This window comes from Zosterops lateralis (genome assembly GCF_965231275.1).
Source record: "Zosterops lateralis genome assembly, chromosome: 22".
Lineage (NCBI taxonomy): Eukaryota > Metazoa > Chordata > Aves > Passeriformes > Zosteropidae > Zosterops > Zosterops lateralis.
The window spans coordinates 98,917-121,989 of record NC_139782.1 but is presented as its reverse complement, the minus strand read 5'-3'; the positions used below and the strand labels follow the sequence as shown (position 1 = coordinate 121,989).

Genomic DNA, 23,073 nt, shown 5'->3' with positions numbered 1-23,073 from the left:
GCTAGGTTTGTTTTGTTGAACATTCAGAGCAGCCTCATGGCCCTGCAGGCTCAGCCTGGGAACACTGGAAGGATTACAGATATGACTGAGCTCCAAATCCCTGGTGACCCAAATCCTTGTGCCCTGGGGCACTATGCCAGCAGGCATAGTCCTCCAACATTCCCCACCCCATGGAGGTGATCATTCCAGCCTCTTCCAGCATACCCCACCTCGTGGAGATGATTGTTGCAGCCCCTTCCAGCATCTCTCACCCCATGGAGGTGGTTATAACACACACGATGAAGTGGAGACATCACCATCATCTCCCACGTGAGTGTTGGGTGGTCTCCTAGCCCTTTCCCAGGCCTGTGCTATGCACCCCAAGCAGCCTTATCCCACCCCCTGGAATGGAACATGGCTGAACCTGTGGTTTTCCCTTCCCCAGCAGCAGCAGTCCCTGCTAATTGCTCAGGCCCTAGCTTGACGAAGCATTTACAAATCACGCTTGACTCCAGCCCAACTCGGCGAGGCAATTAAACATCCTCATAAATCCTCCTGAAGTAAATGAGCCTTAATCGGAGCTCAGGGCTCACCCCGGCACAGGCCGAGATTCCCCTTCTCCCCTTTCTCAGCCATGAGGGATCATGAAATCTGGCAGCTGCACTGTGCTTCCCACTCTCCCCATGGCTTCTGGAGCCTTTGGTGTCTTGCTCTGGTGTCCCTGTGCCTCTCCAGCAGGGTCGCCTCTATCCCAAGGGGTCTTGCTGTTCCCTGGGGCAGGAGCCAGCTGGGAGGGGACCTCGGGGCCTTTTCATTCTTTCCCTCAAGACTACTTAAGTGTCCCTCATGCCTCTCATGGTCCCTCCAGGATGGAAGTTCTTCCCATGGAAGTGAAACAAAGGAGTCTCTCAGAGCCCAGAGCTATGAGAAGCTCTGGGATGAGCTTTAAACCAGGCTGGTTTTCCAAACCAGGCTGGGATTCTCTGGAAATTGGTTTGGAGATGGAGAAGCTCTGCAGGGAGGTGCAATGCCTTGTCAAGCCTAACCAGCTCCCCAGGAGTAGATGTCCAGCACCCCAGCCCTTCCCTGTGTCCCTCTCCTATCCCTCCATGGGATCTCCCTCACCAAACTGCCAAGAAAAGCCAGGAAACCAGTAAGAAACACACCTGAGCTTGTCTTGGCTCCTGGACAACCACCACAAAGCTGTGAGAAGGCTGTTTGCTTATTCCCAACCTGGCCAATAAATGATTTATTCAGTGTGTTCGCAGTGCTTTTATTTCTCACCCTGGTGCTGTTACTCTCTGAAAAGTTACAGAGGTGGAGCAGCACATGAAGACTAACTCAGACAAAAATGTTTATTTACCAGTTTGGGACAGCCAGATGCAGCTGGAAAGAGGCAGCAGCAGGAAGGACCAAGGGCTTGTGACACTTATCCAGGAACCTGAATAAGAGAGAAACTGGCCAAACACTTGGGTCTGGTAGAGCCAGTTTTCATGTGGTGTGGGAAAACTGGGCATTAATTAACTCCAGCAGATGACCGATGGTTTCTAGAGAGTCTTGCTGGGGCAGCTGCTTGGCCAGGTCAAAGGCTTTCATCCCCACCTCCCGGGCCTGGAATGGGACAGAAGAAACACCCAGGAATTGTCAGGAATCTGGCTTTTCTCATGGAGTATTTAAATACCTGCTAAGGCTCAGTGCAAGAGCAGATTGGAGCAGATCCAGGTTCCCTTTCCAAGGTGACCTGTACAAGCTGCTTTACAGGAGAGCCTAAAGCTGCCAGCAGATCCCATATTTAGGATCCAGTGGTACAGATGGGAAATTACTGGCCCCAACCCCCTGTGCTGGATATCACTTCCTGTCTAACACAGCTCCTCTGAACAATCCCAAAGCTATGTCAGGGAAAAGAACAGCTGTACTGACTCTGAACTAAATCCTGCATTTATCTTAATAAGAAGCTAAATAATTTCCCTTGGTAGCTCTTCCAGGGATTAGACACTCTCACAATTATAAAGCTTTGTCCTTTTTCTTTTTCAAATAACTTCAAATTTGTTTTTGTTCCCAAACACTCCCAAGTTGTGGCTTTCTGTAATGTGATGAAGAGACCATTAATATTTCAACATAGTATTTTTCACCATCTGTATTTTCACTCTTCAAAACCCAGGGTGAAGAAACTCAGGGTTTTGAGCTCTGATCCCAAACAGAGGGGCCTGATTTCCAGATGGTTTCTGCTCAGCACTTCCTCAAAATCAATTTTTGGTAAAGCACAGAAGTTACCAGTCACCTGTGAAATTTTGAGCCATAAAGATACAGGAATATAGATTCCAAACTGGAATTACAGACTCCAATACACTGAACCTTGAACACAGAGGAGCCTGGCTCAAGGATAGGTCTGTGAGCCCCAGGTCTTGCTCTGTGTAACCCCTAAGCTCAGGTCTAAAGGCAGCTACACCGCCAGGATAGCCCAGATAAAGGATGAACCCAGAAAATGTGGATAACTGTAGGATCTGCTGGCCTGGCAGAGACGAAAACACATCCACCAGAATTGTCAGCCTTGACAGAGTGCAGGTCACTGAATCATGGAATAGTTTGGCTTGCAAGAGACTTTAAAGCTGATCTCATGTCCCATGGCAGGGATATTTACAAGACCAGGTTGCTTCAAGTCCTGTCCAACTTGGACATTTCAGGGATGGGGCAGCCACAGCTTCTCTGGGCAGCCTGTGCCACGGTCTCACCACCCTCACAGGGAAGGCTTTCCCCCCAGTATCCCACCTAAGCCTTTGGTTTGAGAGCTAAGAGGCATTTTGTCCTTGGTCACCTGTGGCCTCAGGACAGGTGCTGGGAAACAAGAGGACCAGGAGACAGTATGATCCCCAGAGCAGTTGGGCAATTCTCCTGAACCATTTCAGACACAACCTACCTTGGCTAAATCCAGACCCAGGTAGTGGATCATGGCCAGGGCATGCAGGACTCGGGCTGTCTCCCCAGGATGCTGCAGTGGTCCCTGTTCTCGGACCTTCAGCACTGCCCACAGCACCCGTGTTCCTTCCTCGCCCTGGGCTTTGGCTGCATGGAGAAAGAAATGATCCTGATGGATTGATTTGTGCAAGAGAATAGATTCAAAACTGCCCAACTGGCTCTTCTAGACAGCAAAGCATTTCTACTACAAACATCAACATGGTCTGAGGGTGAGGAGGCCCTGGCAAAGGGTGCCCAGAGAAGCTGTGGTTGCCCCTGGATCCCTGGAAGTGTCCAAGACCAGGCTTGATGGAGCTTGGAGCAACCTGGGACAGTGGAAGGTGTCTGCCTGTTGCAGGGAGGGGAATTAGGTGAAAGTCAAGGTCCTTCCCACCCAAACCAGTCTTGGTGTCTATGATCCCAGCTTCATGCAAATTCCATGCCCATGAACAGGACTCCTTTCATTCAGTCAGTGTTTGTGTTGATCAGCCTTCAGAAAGGATGTGGAGTCACAACAGCTGCAGGAAAAGAACTATTTTTCTACTCCTGTCACACCAAAGATGGTCTCCTGTTGCCCTGTCTTAGTGCTCTTCTGGGAACTCCTGATGGAGGTAGTGCCAGGAAATGGGATTTACACAAATGTTTCTCTTATAATCACAGACTGCTTTGGGTTGGAAGGGATCTTAAAGACTATCTCATTCCAACCACTAGTCATGGGCAGGGACACCTTCCACAAGACCAGGTTGCTCCAAGCCCTGTCCAACCTGACCTTGAACATTCCAGGGAGAGAATTTTTTACTCTCTTTCCTGACAATGTCCTTATTAGCACAGATGGTAGAAAGGAGCCAAGAACCAGAGTCTGATCTTGCTTCAAGGGAGCCTGAGGTAGTACCAGGGGAACACTGATGCTTTCTGCACCTTTATGTGCCAATGAAAGACTCCACAGCTCTTCTCTCAAGAGTACTCTCCTGATTAATACATCCAATTATCTGTACAGGCTACTCCATCATGTCCTGCTCCTCCAGGAGGAAGCTGTAACTTCATCTAAGTGAGCTGAAATGTCACATCCATTATTAAAGAGAGACAAAGGAGCTGCAGAGAAATGAGCATGTTCAAGTACTAAATTGTACCAGGGGAGGTTTACTTGGACTATTAGGAAGAAATTTTTTCATGGAAAGGCATGTAAAGCATTGGAACAGGCTGCCTAGGGAGATGGTGGAGTCAGCATGCCTGGAAGTGTTCAGAAAAATGTGTGGATGTGGCCTTTGGGGTGTGGGTTAGTGGTGAATAGGACAGTGCTGGAGGAATAGTTGGACTTGATGATTTTAAAGGTCCTTTCTAACTTGAATGATTCTATGAGTCCATGAATCAAATCTTGCTTTGCTCCAGTCAGTGCCAAGGGAGCTGTGAAATGGAGAACGCAAACAGCAAGGGCAAAGCTGTCTTTCCTCGGAACACCCTCATTCCTGAAGGGGCCTGTGGCAATCTACTGAGCACTGAGACCAAGAACATTGGCATTGCCATTAAATTCAGCCTCTGGAAACACCATGCCAACCCCAAGACTGCCAACATAACCTATAGGGTGTGGGGACTCTTTAACCTCCACTTCCCAAAGGTTTTGGAGCAACGGCAGCTCTTACTCATCCTGTCCTCGATGCCTTCCTCATCCTCAGAGAACGGCGATGTTTCTGCCTGGGCCCGGAGCACACGCTGATGCCCATGAAGGGAGCTAAGCAGCCAGTCATGCCAGAGGTTGCTCACCTGGCAGGAAGTACGAGAATTATTTCACTCTTGTGAATCCCTGGTATTCAGTTGTTCTCCAAACAATGTCCCTGCATGGCCCATCCCCTCCGTGTGCCTGTGGATCACTGAGCTGGGCTGAATGTTCCCAGAGGAATCACATCGCTCCTCTCCCACACAGCCCCTCACTTCTCCAGCTCACTTCTCCAGCTGATTAGGGATTTTCAGCTAACTTGAACAAATCTAACTAAAATATTCACCAAAATCTAGTTCAGTTGAAGTTTGGGACAGGAATGACGGTCGATTTTGCAGCACCCAGAACCTTATTTCCACAAAAATTGATTTAAACAAATAAAAGTTCATGTTTTTGGTTATTAAATCAATTAGACAATTATTACTTTCCTTGCTTGATCAACCCATTCTGAAAATCTTTTATCAGTGTGGCTTTTTACTGATTTCCAGTGTAAATTTTAGCTGGCTTGTTTGTACCCACTCTTCCCTGGATTTAGGAACTCCTCAGAGACCCTATGTAATGATGGGACTTAACTTCTGGCACAGGAAATTTGGTAGCAAAGCTGGTTTTTAAGGAGGTTTGGCTGCCCAAACTTAAGACAGTTTATTAAAAATTTTGAACTGATTACAGGATTAATATCTCATGGTTTTAACTCAGAGAATTATTTATGTATGAAAAGAGTTTCTGGGATTGATCCTAAAAGGCAACACTGACACTTGATAGGTCACCATCCCATTGAAAGGAAATGGAAAAAACTTTGGAAAGGGCACCAAAAAAAGCTGAGAAAAACTCAGAGGATGATTTTTGGTTCTACCAACCTCAGTATAGAGTGAATTTGCTGCATCCATTTTATTCTGGTGGAAGAAGATGTTGGCCATGTTTAAGTACCCTCCAGAGGCCTCAACAGAATTTAGTCCAAACTCAGCAGTAGCCAGGTAAACCTGAAATCAATATAAACAAAAAATAAACCCCAGAATGTTCATGTTCATGTTCATGCCCATGTTCATGTCAAACCTGGGAAGTTTTTCATTGTGGATTAATAATATTGCAAATGCTGGGGGGTTTTTATGTGTAAATTATGCCCGGTAGTGATTGGAAAATGTGGTACTTAAAAGCTGGTTTTTGGGGATTATGTAAAGGAATGACATACTAAAAACTCTGTTTGGGGATTATTCATAGGAATGAGGCACTAACAAGCTGTATTTTGGGGGTTATGTAAAGGAATAAGGTATAAAACCTCTATGTTTTGGGGTTATCTGTGGGAATGATGTACTAAAGAATTGTATTTTGGGGTTTATCCATAAGATCCATAGGAATATACCTAGTTCACAGAGTTTATCCATAGGAATGTACTAAAAAAGCTGTATCTTGGGGTTGACCCATGGGAATGCAACACCTTAAATGCCCCCTGGCTGGGGCAGAAGCACCTGCTCAGCTCATTCTCTAAAGTCCAGGGTAGGTTTCCCACCTCTCCCCCTCTCCCTGCTCCAGTCATCCATCCCACTTCTCCCAAAGCCCATCCTGCTGCTTTCCCAGCCCCCAGGCAAGCCTGTTCTTCCCCAGGAGCCCTGGAGGAGCAGCGGGAAAGCAGTGGAGCATTCCAGCTATTCTGAGCTAGCATGTGACTCCCAGCAGATCCCAGACATGCAGCCAAGGTCCAGGCAGGTCCTGAACTTGCTAAGACTTAAAAACTCCTTATCTGGTGCCCTTTGAGGCACCACATTTAGAGAATGTTAAAAAAAAAAAAAAAAAAAAAAAAAAAAAAAAAAAAAAAAAAAAAAAAAAAAAGAAAAAAAAAGATTTTGGGAATCTCCAAAGCCTTTTCGGAGATTCCTTTGTGAGATTCTCAAATGCCCAAAGGGCTTCTAGACTAAGCAGAGACAGGGTTGTGTGCTATAATAGAAAGGGTCTAACTCTTCTCCCTTTATGTCATAATTTACACCCACACAAAGCCACTATCAAATTCCACAGAAGTGGGTATACATCACTCGGCACTGGATAAATTTAGTCTACATGGGACAGAAATAGGATGTGGAGAAGTTCATCTGGCTTTGAAGGATCAAATGACAGGCAAAGCATCCTCAGGAACAGAGTTGGCAATGACCACTTTCAATGTAATAAATTGTTTTGGAGAACACATCATTGAACCAGATACTGAAATAGGGAAATAAGGCATTAATTAAATAATGGGTGACAGAGCTCAGGAAGTATTGAGGGAAATAACAGCCAGAACATAAACTATCTGTGGAATAAAAGGCAACTCCATCAGTTTGGTGCAGGAATGTCTGGGCATCTCAGCACTGTAATTTATAGGGAGAAGCCACAAAGAAAAGGAATGTGAGGAACATATGAGGAATGGCTGAGGGAGGCTCAGCTTCAAGAAAAGGAGTCTCAAGGGGAGACCTTCTGGCTCTCCACAACTCCCTGACAGGAGGGTGCAGCCAGGGGGGGTTGGGCTCTGCTCCCAGGAAGCAAGGGACATGACAAGAGGAAAACAGCCTCAAGTTGTGGCAGGGGAGGTTCAAGATAGGATATTGGGAAAAATCCATCATGGGAAGGGTGTTCAAGTATTGGAACAGGCTGTGCAGGGCAGTGGGGGAACCACCATCCTTGGAGGTGTTAAAAAAATGTGTGGATGTGGCACTTGGAGACATGGGTTAGGGGTGGACCTGGCAGTGCTGGGGGAATGGTTGGACATGATGATCATGGAGGGCTTTTCCAACAGTAGTGATTCCATGATTCTTTGTCACTTCATGGGAATAGGGATAACTGGCAAAACACATCTTTAGATCACACATGGATCTACAGGTGTCTCAGATCTATCCATTTCGGGTGTCTGATGTGAACCCTTTCAGGATCCCAAATCTTCCTGTTGGCATTTTGATATTGATCTGGGAGGAGAGAAGGAATTAAAATGGAAGTGTTCCTTGTTCCTGTATTTCAAGGGACTTACATCATTAGCCAGGTGATACAAAGCCTGGTCCAGGTTTCCTTCAGCAATAGAGAAAAGCCCCAGCCCACGTTGTAACTTAGACTGAAGAGCAGCACTGCAGCCTGGGGTTTGAAGGACGATCCACTGGGCTTGGGAGAGATACTTGGCTGCCTGTCGGAGATGGCCAGTACCTGGAATGACATATAGGGATAATCAGGGAAATAAGGAGGATAAGGAGCATTTTTTAATCTGGAAAGTCAGAGAATACTGTTTGCTGTCCCTTTGGGGTAGCTTGATATGGAGATGCAGTTTGGGGATTTCCCACTTCTTTCCCAAGGGCTTCTGAGTTGCCCAGGTGTCTAAAGTCTCATTTACAGACAGGTGAATGTGTAGAGAGCTCCAAAAGGAACCAGAAACCACAGAATTCCAGACTGTGGAATGGGTTGGAGGGACCTTAAAGCTCATCCTGTTCCACCCTCTGCCATGGGCAGGGACACCTTCCTCTATTCAAGGTTGCTCCAAGCCCAGTCCAACCTGGCCTTGGACACTGCCAGGGATCCAGGGGCAGCCACAGCTTCTCTGAGCAACCTGTGCCAGGGTCTCCCCACCCCCACAGCCAGGAATTCCTTCCCAACATTGCATCTGACCCTGCCGTCTGGCAGTGGGAAGCCATTCCCCCTTGTCTTGGCACTCCAGACCCTTGTCCCATGTCCCTCTCCAGCCTCCTTGGAGTCCCTTTAGGCACTGACAGGGGCTCTGAGGTCTCCCTGCAGCCTTCTCTCAGGTTGAATCCCCCCAGCTCTCCCAGTCTGCCTCCATGGCAGAGAATATATTGCACACAATCTCTCTGGAACACGTGGCCTAAACAGGTTCACTCCAGGCAGGCACTGATGACTCTCACCTTATCACACTGGAATTAGTCACAGCATTTTTTTTCCCTGCTCTCACCACACCATTTACGACAACCCCTGAGCCAGCTCTGTTGTGCCAGCAGAGCATTGTGTGTGCTCTTGGAATAGCAGTGATTTACAGGGATCTCTCTTGCAGGGAGAGCAGCTCCCATGCCCTCATTTGCAATGTTTTCCAAAGCACACAATGAGAAAAAGTTCTGCTCAGGCAGAGCAAGATTTGTGAATGAACTGGGGAGTTCTTTGGGTGCAATGGCCTCCAAAATGTTTGCTGGTTCTCTGAGATAAGAGCACAACCAACCACCCTCTGGAATTTAATGGTTTGGAGAGTCATTTGAGGCCACAGAGGTGAAGAATAGATCGCCATACAGCTTCTCCTGTGGGAATTGGTGGAGAAGGAGAAAACATTTCATTTAATTTCATTGATCTCCTGAGTGCTGAGAGATCCTTTTCCCCAGAGCCACAGAAAAGGGGTGTGAGGGGGGTGTGTGAGTGGGATGGCTCAATCTCTGCAATGCCCTTGAGGCAGAGCAGGGCCCAGAGCTGCTCCTTTCCAGATAAATGGCAAAAGGAAACCAGAAACCTGATCCGGGAGGCCTTGCCCTTGCCAGCATTCCCATGTTGACAATGCTCACCTGTGGAGGCCTCAGCCAGGAGCAGATAAATGGGCACAAGCTGCACGGAGCCAGAGCCGAACACTTGGGAGCTGAAGCGCAGTGCCTGCAGTGCTGCAGGAATTGCTTCCAGGGGCTTCCCTGCCCACACAAATCCTTGGGCTGTGCTCAAGGCCAGAGCAATGAGGGATTCCTGAAGGGAAACAAGGCAAGGGCAGAGTGAGAAAAGACAGGGAGAAAGGAAATCACAGGACCCCACAATGGTTTGGGTTGGAGGAAACTTAAAGCCCATCTCATCACATCCCCTGCCATGGGACATCTTTCACTAGACCAGGTGGTTACAAATGCACAGGCTCTTTTTAAAATCAGATTTTCAAATTATAAAGCAGCAATTGTAATGTAGTTTGTGGCTGTAATTAATAGACAGACATTAAAGCTGTCATATTAGAGCGTATTAGAGTCCAGCTCCATTCCTGCTTCGAGCAGGAACAGCTTTGGACATCCTTGTAGGTCATGTGGTGTCTTCCCAGACGAAGAATCCTTTACGCCTCCTGACAAGGTCTCATAAGGCTGCAGCAATAAAAGCTGTGAAGCACATAAAATGATCATCACAAGACCAGAAAGGAGATTAGAGCCAGGGGCTCCAGCATGACTCAGAGCCAGCCAAGCCCCATGGTGCCAGCACGGCACAGCTCCAACTGCTGGAGACATAGCCAGAGAGTGAGGAGAGAGCTCCTCACAGGGAACTGCAGCTTCATCCCACCCTCTCCTGGCTGGTCCCAGGCTGGGATTTTATGTGCAGAGTCTGAAAACTGGTCAAAATCACAATGTGTTACACTCAGCAAATCCATCCCCAGCCAGGGCTGGTGGTGCAGCAGCTTCTGCAGTGTTTGAGTTTGTCAGAATCTGGAACTTATCCTGTACTTATTCATGCATAGTTGCTCCCTGTCTTTTGCTGTTCCTACCAGTCCACACCATTTGGCCTCCCCACTGTTAGCAGCATCTGATGTAATCCCCAGTTCCACAAACAGATCTCCATCCCAATGCCTGCTCCCTGCCAGGATCTGTGCATACTGTGCCCTTACAGGGATGCTAAGGAAAAAACACCAAGATCCTTGTAGAATGACAGAATCTCAGAAAGGTTTGGGTTAGGAGGGGCCTTAAAGCTCATCTTTTCCACTCCCTGTCATGGGAAAGGACATGTTCCACTAGACCAGGTTGCTCAGAGCCCCAGACAGTCAGCTACTAACACTTCTCCATCATCTTTTCCTACCAGTGGTGCAGCAAGAAAGCTGCCTGGGAATCAGTGGTGCTGCTGGAGAGTGCAGCAGTGCTACCTTGGTTTTCTCAGTGGGACACTGAGAAAACACCAGTTTACCCCTTTATCACACTCTGCCTCCAGCTGGGACTGAGCTGGGCAGAGACAGCAATCTCAGAGCTACTGGAGGCCAGGCTTTGGCATTTTGCTGACCTTGAACTGCTTGGAGTGAGGCAGAGTTGTGCCATGGGTGATGGAGCAACTCTGGGACAGAAAGCTCCAGGACAACCTGTGAGTGTTTCCCAGAGAACCTGGCTGAGGTAAAGAGACACCTTACTGGATAAATGAGATCACCAAAGAACACAGCCCAGAGCAACAGCCCCTGCTCCAGTGCGGAGAGCCAGGAGCCAGAAAACACAGCACCCATTCCTGAGCTGCCAGGATATGGAAAAGGGAAAGGCAGGTTTTCCAGAGAAGCTGTGGCATTCCTGGAAGTGTCCAAGGCCAGGTTGGATGGGGCCTGAAGCAACCTGGGACAGTGGAAGGTGTCCCTGCCCATGGCAAGGGTGGAATGAGATGGACTTTAAGATCTCTTCCATCCCAAACCAGTTTGGGATTCTGTGAAACACAAGCTGTGTCCTGGGAGCAGGTGGTGCCCAGGAGAAAACCAGCACATGCTTGGGGCAGCAGGAGGAAAATCTGGTATTTCTCAGGCTGCTTCTTTTTGTGCCAGTCTGTTTGTGCCAGTCTGGTGCAACCAGTGCAGGCCCTGGTGCGTGAGTATTGCCCAGTTTGGCATTGGGATGTGCTGGAGATCGGGATCATTTTTTTTTACTCTTTGTCAATGGTATCATTGCTGCTTCCCATGGCCTGAAACACCTGCAGCGAGGACAAAGCTGGGGGTTGGACTCTGGCACATCTTCCAGGAGGAGAAGGAAGGGCAGGAAGCAAAAGGAGCCCTGGAGCAGTGAATATTTCCAACCACAGTTCCAAGCCTCGGAGGATGGTTCCCTTTGGCCCTAAGGAGCCCTGGGGGAATGGTTCCCTTTGGCCCTGCCCTGGTTTCCCCCTCACTCCTGGCCCTGTCACTTTGGGCTCTTTCCAGATGTGTTGCAATTTGAGGTTTCTCTGAAGATGCCCCCACAGTTTTTGGGGTTTGAGGGGGCTGAGGACCCCAGCTCTGCTCCAGGTGGGAGCAGGAGATTGGGAACACAGGGTCCGGTGCCACATCCATTATTCCCTCACAGACACAATCGATTGTGTGTCTGAAGAAATGAGGTTTTCAGGAAGAGGGAAGGCTCCAGTGAGATGGAGCTGAACCTGCAGCCAGAGCAGTGCTGGGGTTGGCTGCGCTGGATCTTTTCTCATGCCCAGGAGCTATGGGGAGATGACATCATGCAGGCAGGTGAGGATCTTCTCCAAACAGAAACTTGGAGCTCTGTCAGTTTGGAGGTGCTGTCTGCAGGCACCCCACTGGCTATGTTGACAGAAGCAGATTTCTATCAATAAAGCTTTGGAGCACAGACAAGGAATGAAACTCATAAAACCTCCTCGCTCCCAACTCCCTGCTCCTTGAGCCACAAGGCATTTGGACATGCTCAAGTTTCCCTGTGTCCTGACTGGGACTGGAGCTCTGTGTTTTCTAAACAAACACAGGGCAGGAGTGGGTGAAGTACAGCAGAAATGTTCAAAAAGCAGCAAACCCAAGGCAGCCTTTGGGCAGCAGTTTTTTTCTCTGGTTACCATAAGACTGCAGAGCTTTTCCCTCAGCTCCAAAGGCCTTTTTTGTATAGAATCCCAGACTGGCTTGAGTTGAAGGAACCCTAAGGCTCATCTCATTCCACCCCCTGCTATGTGCAGGGACACCTTCCACTACCTCAGGTTGCTCCAAGCCCTGTCCAACCTGGCCTTGGACACTTCTGGGGATCCAGGGGCAGCTACAGCTTCTCTGGGCAACCTGTGCCAATGCCTCCCCCACCCTCACAGGGAAGAACTTTTCAAGCACTTTTGTTTGATCTGGAATAGGAATGTGATGCAGCCAGTGAGACAAGGCACTAACTAATCTCCCCCTCTCTCAACGCCTCTTAGCTAGCCCAGGCCCAACCTGGCTGCTCCAAATCCTGCTGGAGAAAGGAATTTTGTTTCTGGCTGGGAAAGCCAGCAAGTAACTGAGGGATTTCCACTGTCTCCCTCCTTTTTTTGGAGGGAAGGAAAGCAAAGTATCCTAGCACAGGTCATTCTCAAAATCTATTTTATTTAAATAGGCTGGATACAAAGGTCAAAGAGCAAATGATGTAAAGGGTTGTTAAGAAGCTTATAAAAATCTCCACTTCAAAAAAACCCTGGAGTCTTCTCTCCCTGCCTTGTCCATGGAGCCATTCCCAGCCCAGGCTCAAGCTGCAGGCTGCTGTTTGCTAAGCCAGTATGAACCCCAATCAAGAGTGACTTTCTCTCCACCAGCCCCATCTTCCTGCTGTTTTTTTCCTTCACCTAATTAAACCAGCAGATTAACTTCCAGCTAATGAAGGAGCACTTCCCTCAGCTGGCAGCCACGTGGCCTGTTGGAATGTATGGGGATAATTTTAGTTCCAATAAAGTCAGTGATGTAATCAGTGTCAACATCAGCGTTCAATAGCAGGGAGTTTCTTGGAACAGCTTCAAGCACTTCTGGATGCAAAATGCTGTCACACCCCCATGACACCCATTTTAACCTTCCTCACAGGTTTTATAAAGAACAACTTAAACAGAACCTAGAACTAAGGAAGTTTTACATTTTCCCTTTGGGACACACTGGCCTTACACACCTTCTATGGACTTTGTTCAACAGTCTCACCCAGGATTTTCAGCCAGACAGGAGTTTCCAAACCAGCCTGTGATGTCATTGCCCAATTCCTGTAAAACCAAAAGGAATCCACTGTCCAAAGCCTGTCACGAGCTCTCACCAAGCAGGACTTTTGCCTTTGGACTTCATCTTTCTGGAAGCTCCCAAGAAAGGTGAATGAAAAGAAATGAAAGAAAGCAATGAGCTGGTCCCCAAAGCCCCACAGTTGGGCCAGAAACACCTTAAAAATAATAATTTGTGTAAATTTCAGAAGTTTAGGTATGTTCTCCTCAGTGGCACCATTGGATTGTTCCAAGCCCACTGTGTGCTGCCCCATTATTCTGTGTCTGCAAGTTATAATAAAGAGAAAATTTATTTCCATAGGAAGGATTTTCAGGAGCAGATGCACCTGGGTGGGTTATTTTAGCAACAATGTAGAACAGCAGCTTCTGCCACTCCATAAACAGAAAAAGAAGGAGTTGCAAACCATTGGGGCTGGAAATGAGCTGCACATACCTGAGGCCTGATGGAGATAAAAGGCTGCACTTAGTGGGAAAGGGTGTTCCAAGTTGGCCAGGAAAACAAAGGGAGAGGACCTGGATTCTTTGCCCCTTTCCTCTGGGAAAGGGGATACCCTCCCATCAAATGGCCTGGAAGAAGCAAATCTCAGCTGGATCGCAGACTAACCAGGGCGATGGACCAACCCACTGGCAAGTAGGAAATCCAGGATTGCTGCTGCCTGAGGAAGTTCAGAACACCAAGGAAAAGGCTGGAGGCTCAGGAATGACAAAGAGGATGCTGCCACTCCCCTTATTTTTGAGGTTTTGTTTAAAAAAAAACAACCCCAAACCTCTCTGACAAGTCCCAAATCAACCAAGGAAGTGCGATCCTCTTCCTTGGGAGCACCCAGAGGGAGGAATTCTAAAGAGGCAGATCCTGTGAAGGCAAAAGCCCTGATTGGTTTTAGGCAAGAAATTCCTTTCAATTTTAAAGGAATTGTGCAGTGACAGCCCAGGCTGCTTTGGAGACTCCTGTGTAGCTGAAAATTCCAGGTGAGCCCAGTCTGCCCCTGGTGTGTCCCACTATGTACCACCAAGGTAGGGAGAGGAGCTGGAATTCCTTCCCTGGAAGAACTTTGAAGTTGTGCTTGTTCCTCCTGCACCTACCTGCCTCCTCAGCAGCTGCTCCTTGCCATGTTTTCTGTCTTTTTCAGAATGGAAACAGGGCTGGGGCCCAAGGACTGGGATGAGCAGGTGGCAGATATGGCTGTGGATGCTGATCCAGTCGGTTTGCTGGTGGGAGACATCACTAGCAAAAGGAGAGAAGAAGGATACTGGTATTTGCTGGGATATTATGTAAGAGAAGATTATTCTCTGCTGTCTTTCAAGACTTTCTCCACAGCAATTACCCAGAGCCCTTGGACTGCCTACAGGGGGCCCAATATATGATATTTCCAAATGTTTCCATTTCACAGCACTGTCCTGCCACATCCCCACAGCTCTCTGTGTTAAAATCCTTATTTAAATCACTCCCTGAACTCCTGATACAGCTAAGTTTGAACAAATCTCTGGATTCCAACACTGGAAAAACAGAAACCACAAACCAACCCACCCCAGGTCATCGTGGAAACAGGGAATGTTCTGGACCTCAGTGGCCACTCTGAGGGCATGGGAGGGGTGTTTGTCTGACACTCCAGATCTCTCTCTCTCTCTGCTCCCTGCCTGATGCAGGAACTGCCGGAAGGCAGCAGGAACATTCCAGGTGAGTGTGCCTGTTCAACTTCCTGTTGTCCTGCTGGCTGAGCTCCAGCTTGGGCCCTCTCCAGGCTCCCAGGCTCCATCCTGTCCTGGGCTTTGTGAGGCATGTCCCTGTGTACTGAGCCTCATCCCAGGGACAATGCTTGCCTCTTGCCTGTGTCCCAGACCACACCCCAGGCTTTGTCCCTGTCTCTCTGTCCTTGTTCTGGGCCTGTTCCTGCCTCCTGCGTTTCATCCTGGGCTTTTTCCACGTGTCCTAAGCCTCACTCCGTGGCTGGTTCCTGCTTCCTAGGCCTCACCCTGGGTCTTTTTCTCATACCCTGTGCCTCATCCTAGGCCTCGTGTCCTGAGCCTTTTTGTGGGACAAGCCCTGCCTCTCGTGCTGTCCTAAGTCTGCTTCCTCCTTCCTGGGTCTCATCCTGAATACCAAGCCTTATCCCAAGCTTTGTGCCTGCTCCCCCTGGAGCTAATCCCTGCGTCCTGCCCTGTCCCTGTGCCCCAGGCCTCATCCTACCCCCTGAGCCTCACCCCGGGGTCTCTCACCAGTAGTAGGTGAGGCGGCAGTCGGGGCAGCGCAGCGGGGCCGTTCGGGCCCCACACAGCTCGCAACGCGGGGGCCCCGCCATGGCCGGCCCTGAACCCTTGACGCGTCCCCGGTTGCCGGGGTGACACTTCCAGCAAGGCGAGAGTCGTCACTTCCGACAAATACTAAACACGGCGCTGGCGTTCCGTTGCCGAGACAACGCTTCCGGTACCGGAAGGTGACACACTTGATTTCCGGCGGGCCGTGCGGGGCGGCGATGGCGGCGGCGATGGCGGCGAAGCTGAAGGACAAGGACGAGGACAACAATGTGGATGCGGCGGCGGTCGAGGGGCGGGTGCGGGCTTGGGCGGCGGCGCAGGCGGCACGCGGGCGGCGCGTGGCGCTGGTGACGTCGGGGGGGACGCGGGTGCCGCTGGAGGCGCGCGCCGTACGCTTCCTGGAGAACTTCAGCAGCGGTCGGCGCGGGGCCGCGTCAGCCGAGCGGCTCGTGCGGGCGGGGTACGGCGTGTGCTTCCTGCACCGCGCCCGTTCCGTCTTCCCCTGGGCTCGCGCCCTGCCGCCGCACGGGCCCGCGCTGCTCGATGTGCTCCGCCTCACCCCGGGGCCGCCGCCCGGCGTGGCCGCCGCCCCCGCCGCGCTGCCCGCGCTGCTGCCCGCGCTCCGCGAGTACCAACGCGCCACCGAGGCGGACGCGCTGCTCGCCATCGAGTTCACAGGGCTCGTTGAGTACCTGGCGCTGCTGCGCGCGGCCGCCCGAGCCCTGGCGCCCCTCGGTACGCGGGGAGCCCGGGAGTGAGGGGATGGGGGGAGCCGGGGGGACCCAGGAATGAGGGGCAGGGTGACCACCAGTTCGTGGGGCACAAGGCAAGAGAGAATGAAGCCCCCAGGGCTGTCTCCAGTGTGAGGGAGCCCAGGAATGAGGGAACAGGGTGGTCCCGTGCAAAGGTTCGGGATGAGAACAGATGGGGGTCTCCAGTGTGAGGGGACTGGTGGACCAAGAACGAGGGGATGTGATGGTTGTGGTGGTAGGTCGAGTGGGTCCCCAGCATGGGGTAGATGATAGAACCCCCTCGCAGTAGCCCCAGGGTCCAGATGTAAGGTGATCCTGGTGCCTGTGGGGCTCTGACATGAGGGGACAAGGGGACCCCCTTGTTTGGAGGGCTCCTGCACCCCGGCATGAGGATCTGGGCTGTCCCTGGGGGCTGTTGTGGCTTGGGAAGAGAGAACAAGACAGATCTCCAGCGGAGAACAGTGTATCTGAGGGGACCCCAGGATGGGGTCAGTGCTGCTCTGCTCAGGATTGTGCTGGGAGGATCCCTGAGGGTGGCCTTGGTCTCCCTTGTTTGGTGTGTGGAGGTGGCTGCTTGGCTGGCTCTGGGGTGGTAAAGACTGGCCATGGCAGTGGGGGACAGCAGTCATGTTCCCACAGGCTCCAGTGTCATGTTCTACCTGGCAGCTGCCGTGTCGGATTTCTACATCCCAGTCTCTGAGATGCCGGAGCACAAGATCCAGTCCTCAGAGGGGCCCTTGCAGGTGAGGCCCCCCTGGGCATGGCTCCCTCTGTCACTCCCCTGAGCTATCCCCTATTTGCTTCCAGGGTCCTTCTCCTGAGAACTGGCTGTGGATAAAACCCAGGAAAATGAGAAAGCTGGAAATCAGCAACTTGTGTGTGTTGTCAGAGGGAATGGGAGGATGAGATTGCACAGGGACAGAACCCTGTGAAAATCCTGTAGTTGCATTGTTTTGTTCTTATCTTGCACTGAGGGGCCCAGATACAAGGCAGGGCAGGATCAGCCCTGTTCTCCTTTGATCCAGGTTTATTTTTAGGGTGGGATGAAGGGGTGAGTGGTGCCATGGGTTATCTGCAGGGAGGTCAGTGCTGCATGGGGCAGCTTCAACATGTCTGCAATTGTGGTGTGGCACATGAAGAAGGGCCCCTGAAGTAGTACTGCTCCTCTGGCTTTGTCCTTTAAAGCTGCCTGTGCTTTCATGGAGATGAGGAGAGGGTGGGTCTCAGAGACCTGAAGTGCTCCTAGAATAGCTACTGGAGTGGTGAGGCCCTGGCACAGGGCCAGGTGCCCAGAGAAGCTGTAGCTGCCGCTTCCCTGGGAGTGTCCAAGGCCAGGTTGGGTGGGGCTTGGAGCAACCTGAGATAGCAGAAGGTGTCCCTGCCCATCACAGGCTTTAAGGTCCCTCCCAGCCCCAAACTCTTCTGTGACTCTGGGATCCATCTTGCTTGTACAAATGACAGTCCAACACTGCAGCACTGAGGTCCCTCTCAGCAATGGGAGCAGGTGGCTCTGGAATTCTTTATGTAACAAATACCAAATTTATTTAATTAATTACTTTCTAAGGAGTTGCTGGGCTTCATTCTTTATCATTAGCATCAGAAAGATGAGACCTGGCCTGATTCCCAGTGATGGATCCAGAAGTTGGGAAGCTGGAGAACAAAGTCTCCTGCTGTTTTTCCTCATGTTTTAGCACTTTTATGCCACATGCGTGTTAAGGAGTTGACAGAAGGAAAAGTGAAGGTAGGATAAGCTATCTGGATTCTGGAGAGCTGAAAACTCAGATTTATGCAGTTGTAATGCTTTTTAAAATCTTCTCTCCTCATGTTTATATTCTCCCAGTGTGGTTAGCTCTGGAAATTCAGGGTTCCTGTGGCCCAGCCTTAGAATTTCCTGACAATGAGCACCGCATGGATCATTTAATTTAAATTTATTGTAATTTGAACCTTGTTTGGTGAGAGCTGCCCAAACATTGCCTTGAAAAGCTTCCTGGTGTAAATGGTATATGAAACAAAGCTGGAATTTCCCTCTTTCCCATCTCTTATTAAAACTCCCTGTAATGTTTTTACTAACTTTTACTTTCTGTGTTTTCCCACTGCAGATCACAATGAAGATGGTGCCAAAAATGCTGTCACCCCTGGTCAGAGACTGGGCCCCTGAGGCCTTTGTGATTTCCTTCAAACTGGAGACAGATCCTCAGATCCTCCTGGATAAATCTCGGCAGGCTCTGGAGAAATACCGGCACCAGGTGGTGGTGGCCAATGTCCTGGAATCCCAGAGAACCTCTGTCATCATTGTCACCAGAGACTCCCAGACTCCCTTATCCCTGTCTGATGAGGAAGTAGCACAAGGAATGGAAATAGAGGAGAAGATTGTGAGTTACCTCCAGGGCCAGCATACGGCCTTTATAGAGAGAAAAGAATGAGGAGCAGCTCGGAGGAAACAAGGGAATTGTGCTGCAAAGGGAGTGGGACTGGAGTGATTGCCTGTCCAGGTAAATAAAACAATCCCAGGGGAACACTAAGGAGGGCCGTCCAACACTGTCGCTTTTCTACAGCTTGGCCATGGCTGTAGTGGCTTTGTAAAAGAGAAATACATGAAAGTGAAGCCATTCCAAAGGATATTTGTCCTGGTGTCTAAAGGAGGAAAGGAGCTTGTTTCTGTCCCATGGGCTGGGAGAACTGGGAGAACAAGAAATGATGAAGGTCTCTATATATAAAGAATTTTTTGAATCTCCCTCTTTGAAGTGTCTTTTAGAATGGCTGGAAGAAGGAATGGGGCTTTGCAGGAAAGATACGCTGATTTTATGACTGGAGAGGGGAATCATCTGGTGTTGAGAGTGGATGTTGAAACCAGGGTAGCAAAAAGGAGAATGAGGTGATAGTGACTTAGGGGAAGCAGCTTTTGTGCCATGAGAGTTCCTGGGAGAGATCCTGTGTTCCTACATTTCAGGTGCTGCAGCAGTGTCCCTAAAGCAGCTGTTCCAAAGGTTTTCCTTCTATCCCAGGTACTTGAAGATTGTTTTGTTTCATATTCCATTTACACCAGAAAGTTTTCCAAGGCAGTATTTGGGTAGCTCTCACTAAACAAGACTCAAGTGTCACTGCAGAGCTCTGTAAACAAAGGCAAAGCCACATTTGGCACAGACCACAGAGGATGGATCCAAGCTTGAGGCCGAGGTTGGAGAAGGGGAGTGGGCACTGAGGGGGGTGGAGTCCTTGGAAGGGAACGGAGCTGAGGAAGGGTCTGGAGCACCAGGAGCAGCTGAGGGAGCTGGGAATGGGGCACAGCCTGGAGAAAAGGAGCCTCAGAGAGACCTTCTGGCTCTGCAGAACTCTCTGACAAGAGGGGGCGGCTAGGGGAGGTTGGGTTCTGCTCTCAGGGAACAAGGGAGAGGATGAGGAAACAGCCTCAGGCTGTGCCAGGGGAGGCTCCAGGTTGGATATTGGGAAAATTGTTCATGGAAAGGTGTTTGAGTATTGGCACAGGCTGCCCAGGTCAGTGGTGGAGTCACCATCTCATGAAATGTTAAAAAAAAAAGTGTGGATGTGGCATTTGGGGATGGGGTTTAGGGTAAACATGGCAGTGCTGGCGGAATGGTTGGACTTAATGATCTTCGAGGGCTTTTCCAGGCTTAGTGATTCCATGATTGTCTGACAGCAGAAGGAGTGGCAGTGATTGACCCTGGAAGGGGAAGATTTCTTCTAGACTGTGTGGATTTAGAACTGGAATGTTCCTGGTTTTATCTAAACCTTCTTTCAGTGGTTACCAGCTTCAAAGTGTATGTTTCTCATGCCTGCAAGAAACTTAACAGCAGCTCTCCGGCTGTCCACTATGTGTCTGCTCATGGACTGTCCTCAAAATAAATTCACTAGGATCCTGGAAAGAATCATGGGAATGCTGGAAACATTTCAAGAGGTGAGACTGTGCTCTGGGTAAAACCACAAAGTGTTCAAGAGGCAGGAGTGATTTTGTAATAACTCCAATCCTCTGAAAGTGAGGGGTGCTCAGCAAACAAGGAAAATAAAACCAGTAGAGCAAGAAAAGAACACAAGGATGAGATCGGTGGATCCCATCAGTGATGGGAGAAGTCCAGGTTGATCAGGAGGGGAGAGATCCAGCTTGTAACTGGGTCAGGAGAAGGAACTCACAACTTCTCTGTGGCCAGGACTGATAAAGAAGGTGAATAAGCTCCAAGAATTGCCTGTCTTCATCTCCCAGTATATAATTGATGGGAGTGTCAAGTCTGGGGTTTCCCTTGTGTTAGTTTGGAGCCTCTGGACAGCATGGATGGGCCAGCAGGGATGAGAATATAAAAACTTGTGTAAGTTGAAAGTACCCTTGGAGGAGTGTTGCGACATGGGTTGGGAGAAATGCCACCAATGCTGTCTTCAGAGTGTCCCAGAATTTCTCAGAGGTGGTTGGGAAGGAGAGGAGTAATCTGAGCTTTTTGAGGAGAAGATGGGCAGTGGGCCTAGGGAATCTTGGGGTTTCATTGGACTTGGGAACACACTGTGGGCTTCCAAATTGTGTCTGCCCCTATTTGTGAAGTGGCAGCTGGGGAGTTAAGCTCACACTGAGCCACAGCCATCCTGATCCCATGTCAGGGATGCACTTGTCCCAAGTGTGAGGTTAAACCAAGCCCACAAGTGCTCCCACTCTGGCAGTGTTTGAGCACCAGCACTCTGGGAGTGGTGGCTGTGGTACCTAATTTGGAAATGGCTCCTGCAAGTCCAGGATCTGTCCGTTGCTTTCTGAAGGATCCTAGAGGGATCAGTGGAAGGTCCTCACTGGACTCTGCCATGTCCCTCTTCTCCATGTCCTGGTCTTCTCCTTTCTCTACCATTTGCTTGCGCAGTGTCTTCAGCCAGCGAGTTGATTCTGCAGGATGGACCTACTTAGCTCTGCAGTTGCTCAATCTCATGGAGTCATCTTTGGGTTGCAAGGGGCTTTAAAGCTCATCTCATTCCACCTTCCATTAGCTGAGGTTGCTCCAACCCCTGTCCAACCTGTCCTGGAACGCTTCCAGGTGTGGGGTACTCCAGTTTTTCTGGGCAGCCCGTGCCAGGGCCTTCCCTCTCACAGAGAAGAGTTTCTTCCCAATATCCAATTTAACCCTGCTGTCTGGCAGTGGGAAACCATCCTATCCTGTCACTCCATGTCCTTTTCCAAAGTCCATCTCCAGCTCTCTTAGAGTCCCTTGTAGGAACTGGCATAGTCTCTAAGGTCTCCCTAAAGCCTTCTCTTGGCTTGGCTCCATGGACTTGCCCTCTTCCCCTTTAGGTTCAGCAGATTAACTTGGGGTTTAGAAGAAAACTGGGAGAACTTTTGGCCCCTTTTGTTCACCCGAGCGGGAGCGCCGCTTCGCCCGCTGTCAGCCACCAGGAGGCGTCACGGAGCGAGGAGGGGGAGTGGCGGGAGCGCGTCCTCTCCACCACACGTGACGTATGGGGGCGTGGCCTAACGCGGCCCAGTCACGGCAGGGCTGATGGGGGCGCGGCCGCAGCAAGGGGCGTGGCCTGTCGCCATGGCGCCGGGAGTCTATCCCGCCGCATGGACGCGGTCGCCGCCTCCCCGGTGGGTGTCCCGGGTCGGCCCGGAGGCGTCGGGGGCCGGTTGTACCTCCGGGACCAGCCCAGGGTGAGGTTCGGGGTATTTGTTGTGTCCCCGGCACCGGCCGCCCTGGGGGCATTTCGGGGGATCGGCCGTACTCCCAGGATCGTCCCGAGGGGTTTGGGGTACCCGAGATCCCCCGTCTCTCACGGCTCCTCTCGCTGCCCTGCAGGCGGAGCCCCCGGTGCCAGCGGACACTATCCAGCACTAGCGGAGGGCGGAGGGCGCCGATCCTGCCGCCCCAGCCGAGGAGCAGCTGGGTCTGGCCTGGCGGCTTCTGCAGGGAGCTGAGACCCGGCTGGGTGAGCTGGAGCAGCGGCGGGCCCAGGACATGAGAGATGTAAGGGCCGGAGAGCAGACCCGGCTGGGGCCTCTTCAGGGAAGGGAACGGAGCTGGGGAAGGGGCTGGAGCGCCTGGAGAAGCTGAGAGAGCTGGAAAAGGGAGTCATCCTGGAGAAAAGGAGGCTCAGGCGGGACCTTCTGCCTCTCCGAAACGCCCTGACAGGAGGGGACGGCCGCGAGGAGTCGTGCTCTGCTCCCCGGGAACAGGGACAGGACGAGAGCTAGTGGCCTCAAGTTGTGCCCGAGGAGATTCTGGTTGGACATGAGGAGAAATTTCTTCACTGAAAACGTGGTCAGGCATTGGTAGGGGCTGCCCAGGGCAGTGATGGGGTCCCCATGCCTGGAGGTGTCCAAAGAACAGCTGGACATGGCACTCAGTGCTCTGGTCTCGTGACAAGATAGAGTTTTGTCACAGGTTGGACTCTTGGGAGCCTTTTCCAACCTTAGTGGTTCTGGGATACCCCTGGGGTTTACTCACCCAGGCCTGTATCCATTGATCCCCCCTCTGCAGCAGCAGGTTCAGGTGCGTCATTGCTGCACTGCTGGCCTTGGGAACTTGGGGTTTATGTCCCCATTCCTCATACTGGGCATCAAAAAGCACCTGGTGAGTCCAGCAGCTCCCACAGAGCCATGGTTGAAAGCTCCCCACATCCCAGCACCCCCATAGCTGCAAGACCTCCTGACCTCCCAGTCAAGGTTTTACCATTCCCAGGTATTCCAAAGGCATAAGACATATTGTTCTACAAATATTTGAGGTTATTCCATAAACATGATGGAATGGAGAACTTTATGTGCTGCTGGTTCACTGG

The 23,073-nt window shown here is 50.7% G+C and overlaps 3 protein-coding genes across 7 annotated transcripts in view; 2 read left to right on the top strand and 1 right to left on the bottom strand.

Moving 5' to 3' along the window:
- Positions 1–1,120: 1,120 nt before the first annotated feature.
- On the bottom strand, positions 1,121–15,752 carry ZMYND12 (zinc finger MYND-type containing 12). The gene is made up of 8 exons (XM_083876718.1): positions 15,521–15,752; positions 14,387–14,528; positions 9,163–9,334; positions 7,641–7,810; positions 5,506–5,628; positions 4,575–4,695; positions 2,897–3,042; positions 1,121–1,590 (listed from the first exon to the last, which is right to left on the bottom strand). Exons 1-8 carry the CDS (start codon positions 15,601–15,603, stop codon positions 1,471–1,473), a joined length of 1,077 nt encoding a protein of 358 aa, XP_083732844.1. The 5' UTR covers positions 15,604–15,752; the 3' UTR covers positions 1,121–1,470.
- A 3-nt stretch (positions 15,753–15,755) lies between these two features.
- Positions 15,756–22,195, top strand: PPCS (phosphopantothenoylcysteine synthetase). Of its 5 annotated transcripts, none has more exons than XR_014591572.1 (4): positions 15,756–16,294; positions 16,951–17,054; positions 18,411–18,803; positions 22,095–22,195. XR_014591572.1 is itself a non-coding variant. In XM_083876719.1 (3 exons), the coding sequence occupies exons 1-3, from the start codon at positions 15,778–15,780 to the stop codon at positions 18,732–18,734; spliced, it is 945 nt and encodes a 314-aa protein (XP_083732845.1). In that variant the 5' UTR covers positions 15,756–15,777; the 3' UTR covers positions 18,735–19,045. The 5 variants fall into 5 exon arrangements, 2 of the variants coding, with proteins under 2 accessions (XP_083732845.1, XP_083732846.1); XR_014591573.1 differs by lacking the exon at positions 22,095–22,195 and adding an exon at positions 20,072–20,391; XR_014591574.1 differs by lacking the exon at positions 22,095–22,195 and adding an exon at positions 19,262–20,065.
- CCDC30 (coiled-coil domain containing 30) overlaps positions 22,172–23,073 on the top strand; it is a 45,793-nt gene continuing 44,891 nt past the window's right edge. Inside the window, exon 1 of the mRNA XM_083876716.1 lies at positions 22,172–22,262. Within this exon, the coding sequence (XP_083732842.1) occupies positions 22,254–22,262 (9 nt within the window). The 5' untranslated portion in view covers positions 22,172–22,253. The remainder of the gene's footprint in view (positions 22,263–23,073) is intronic.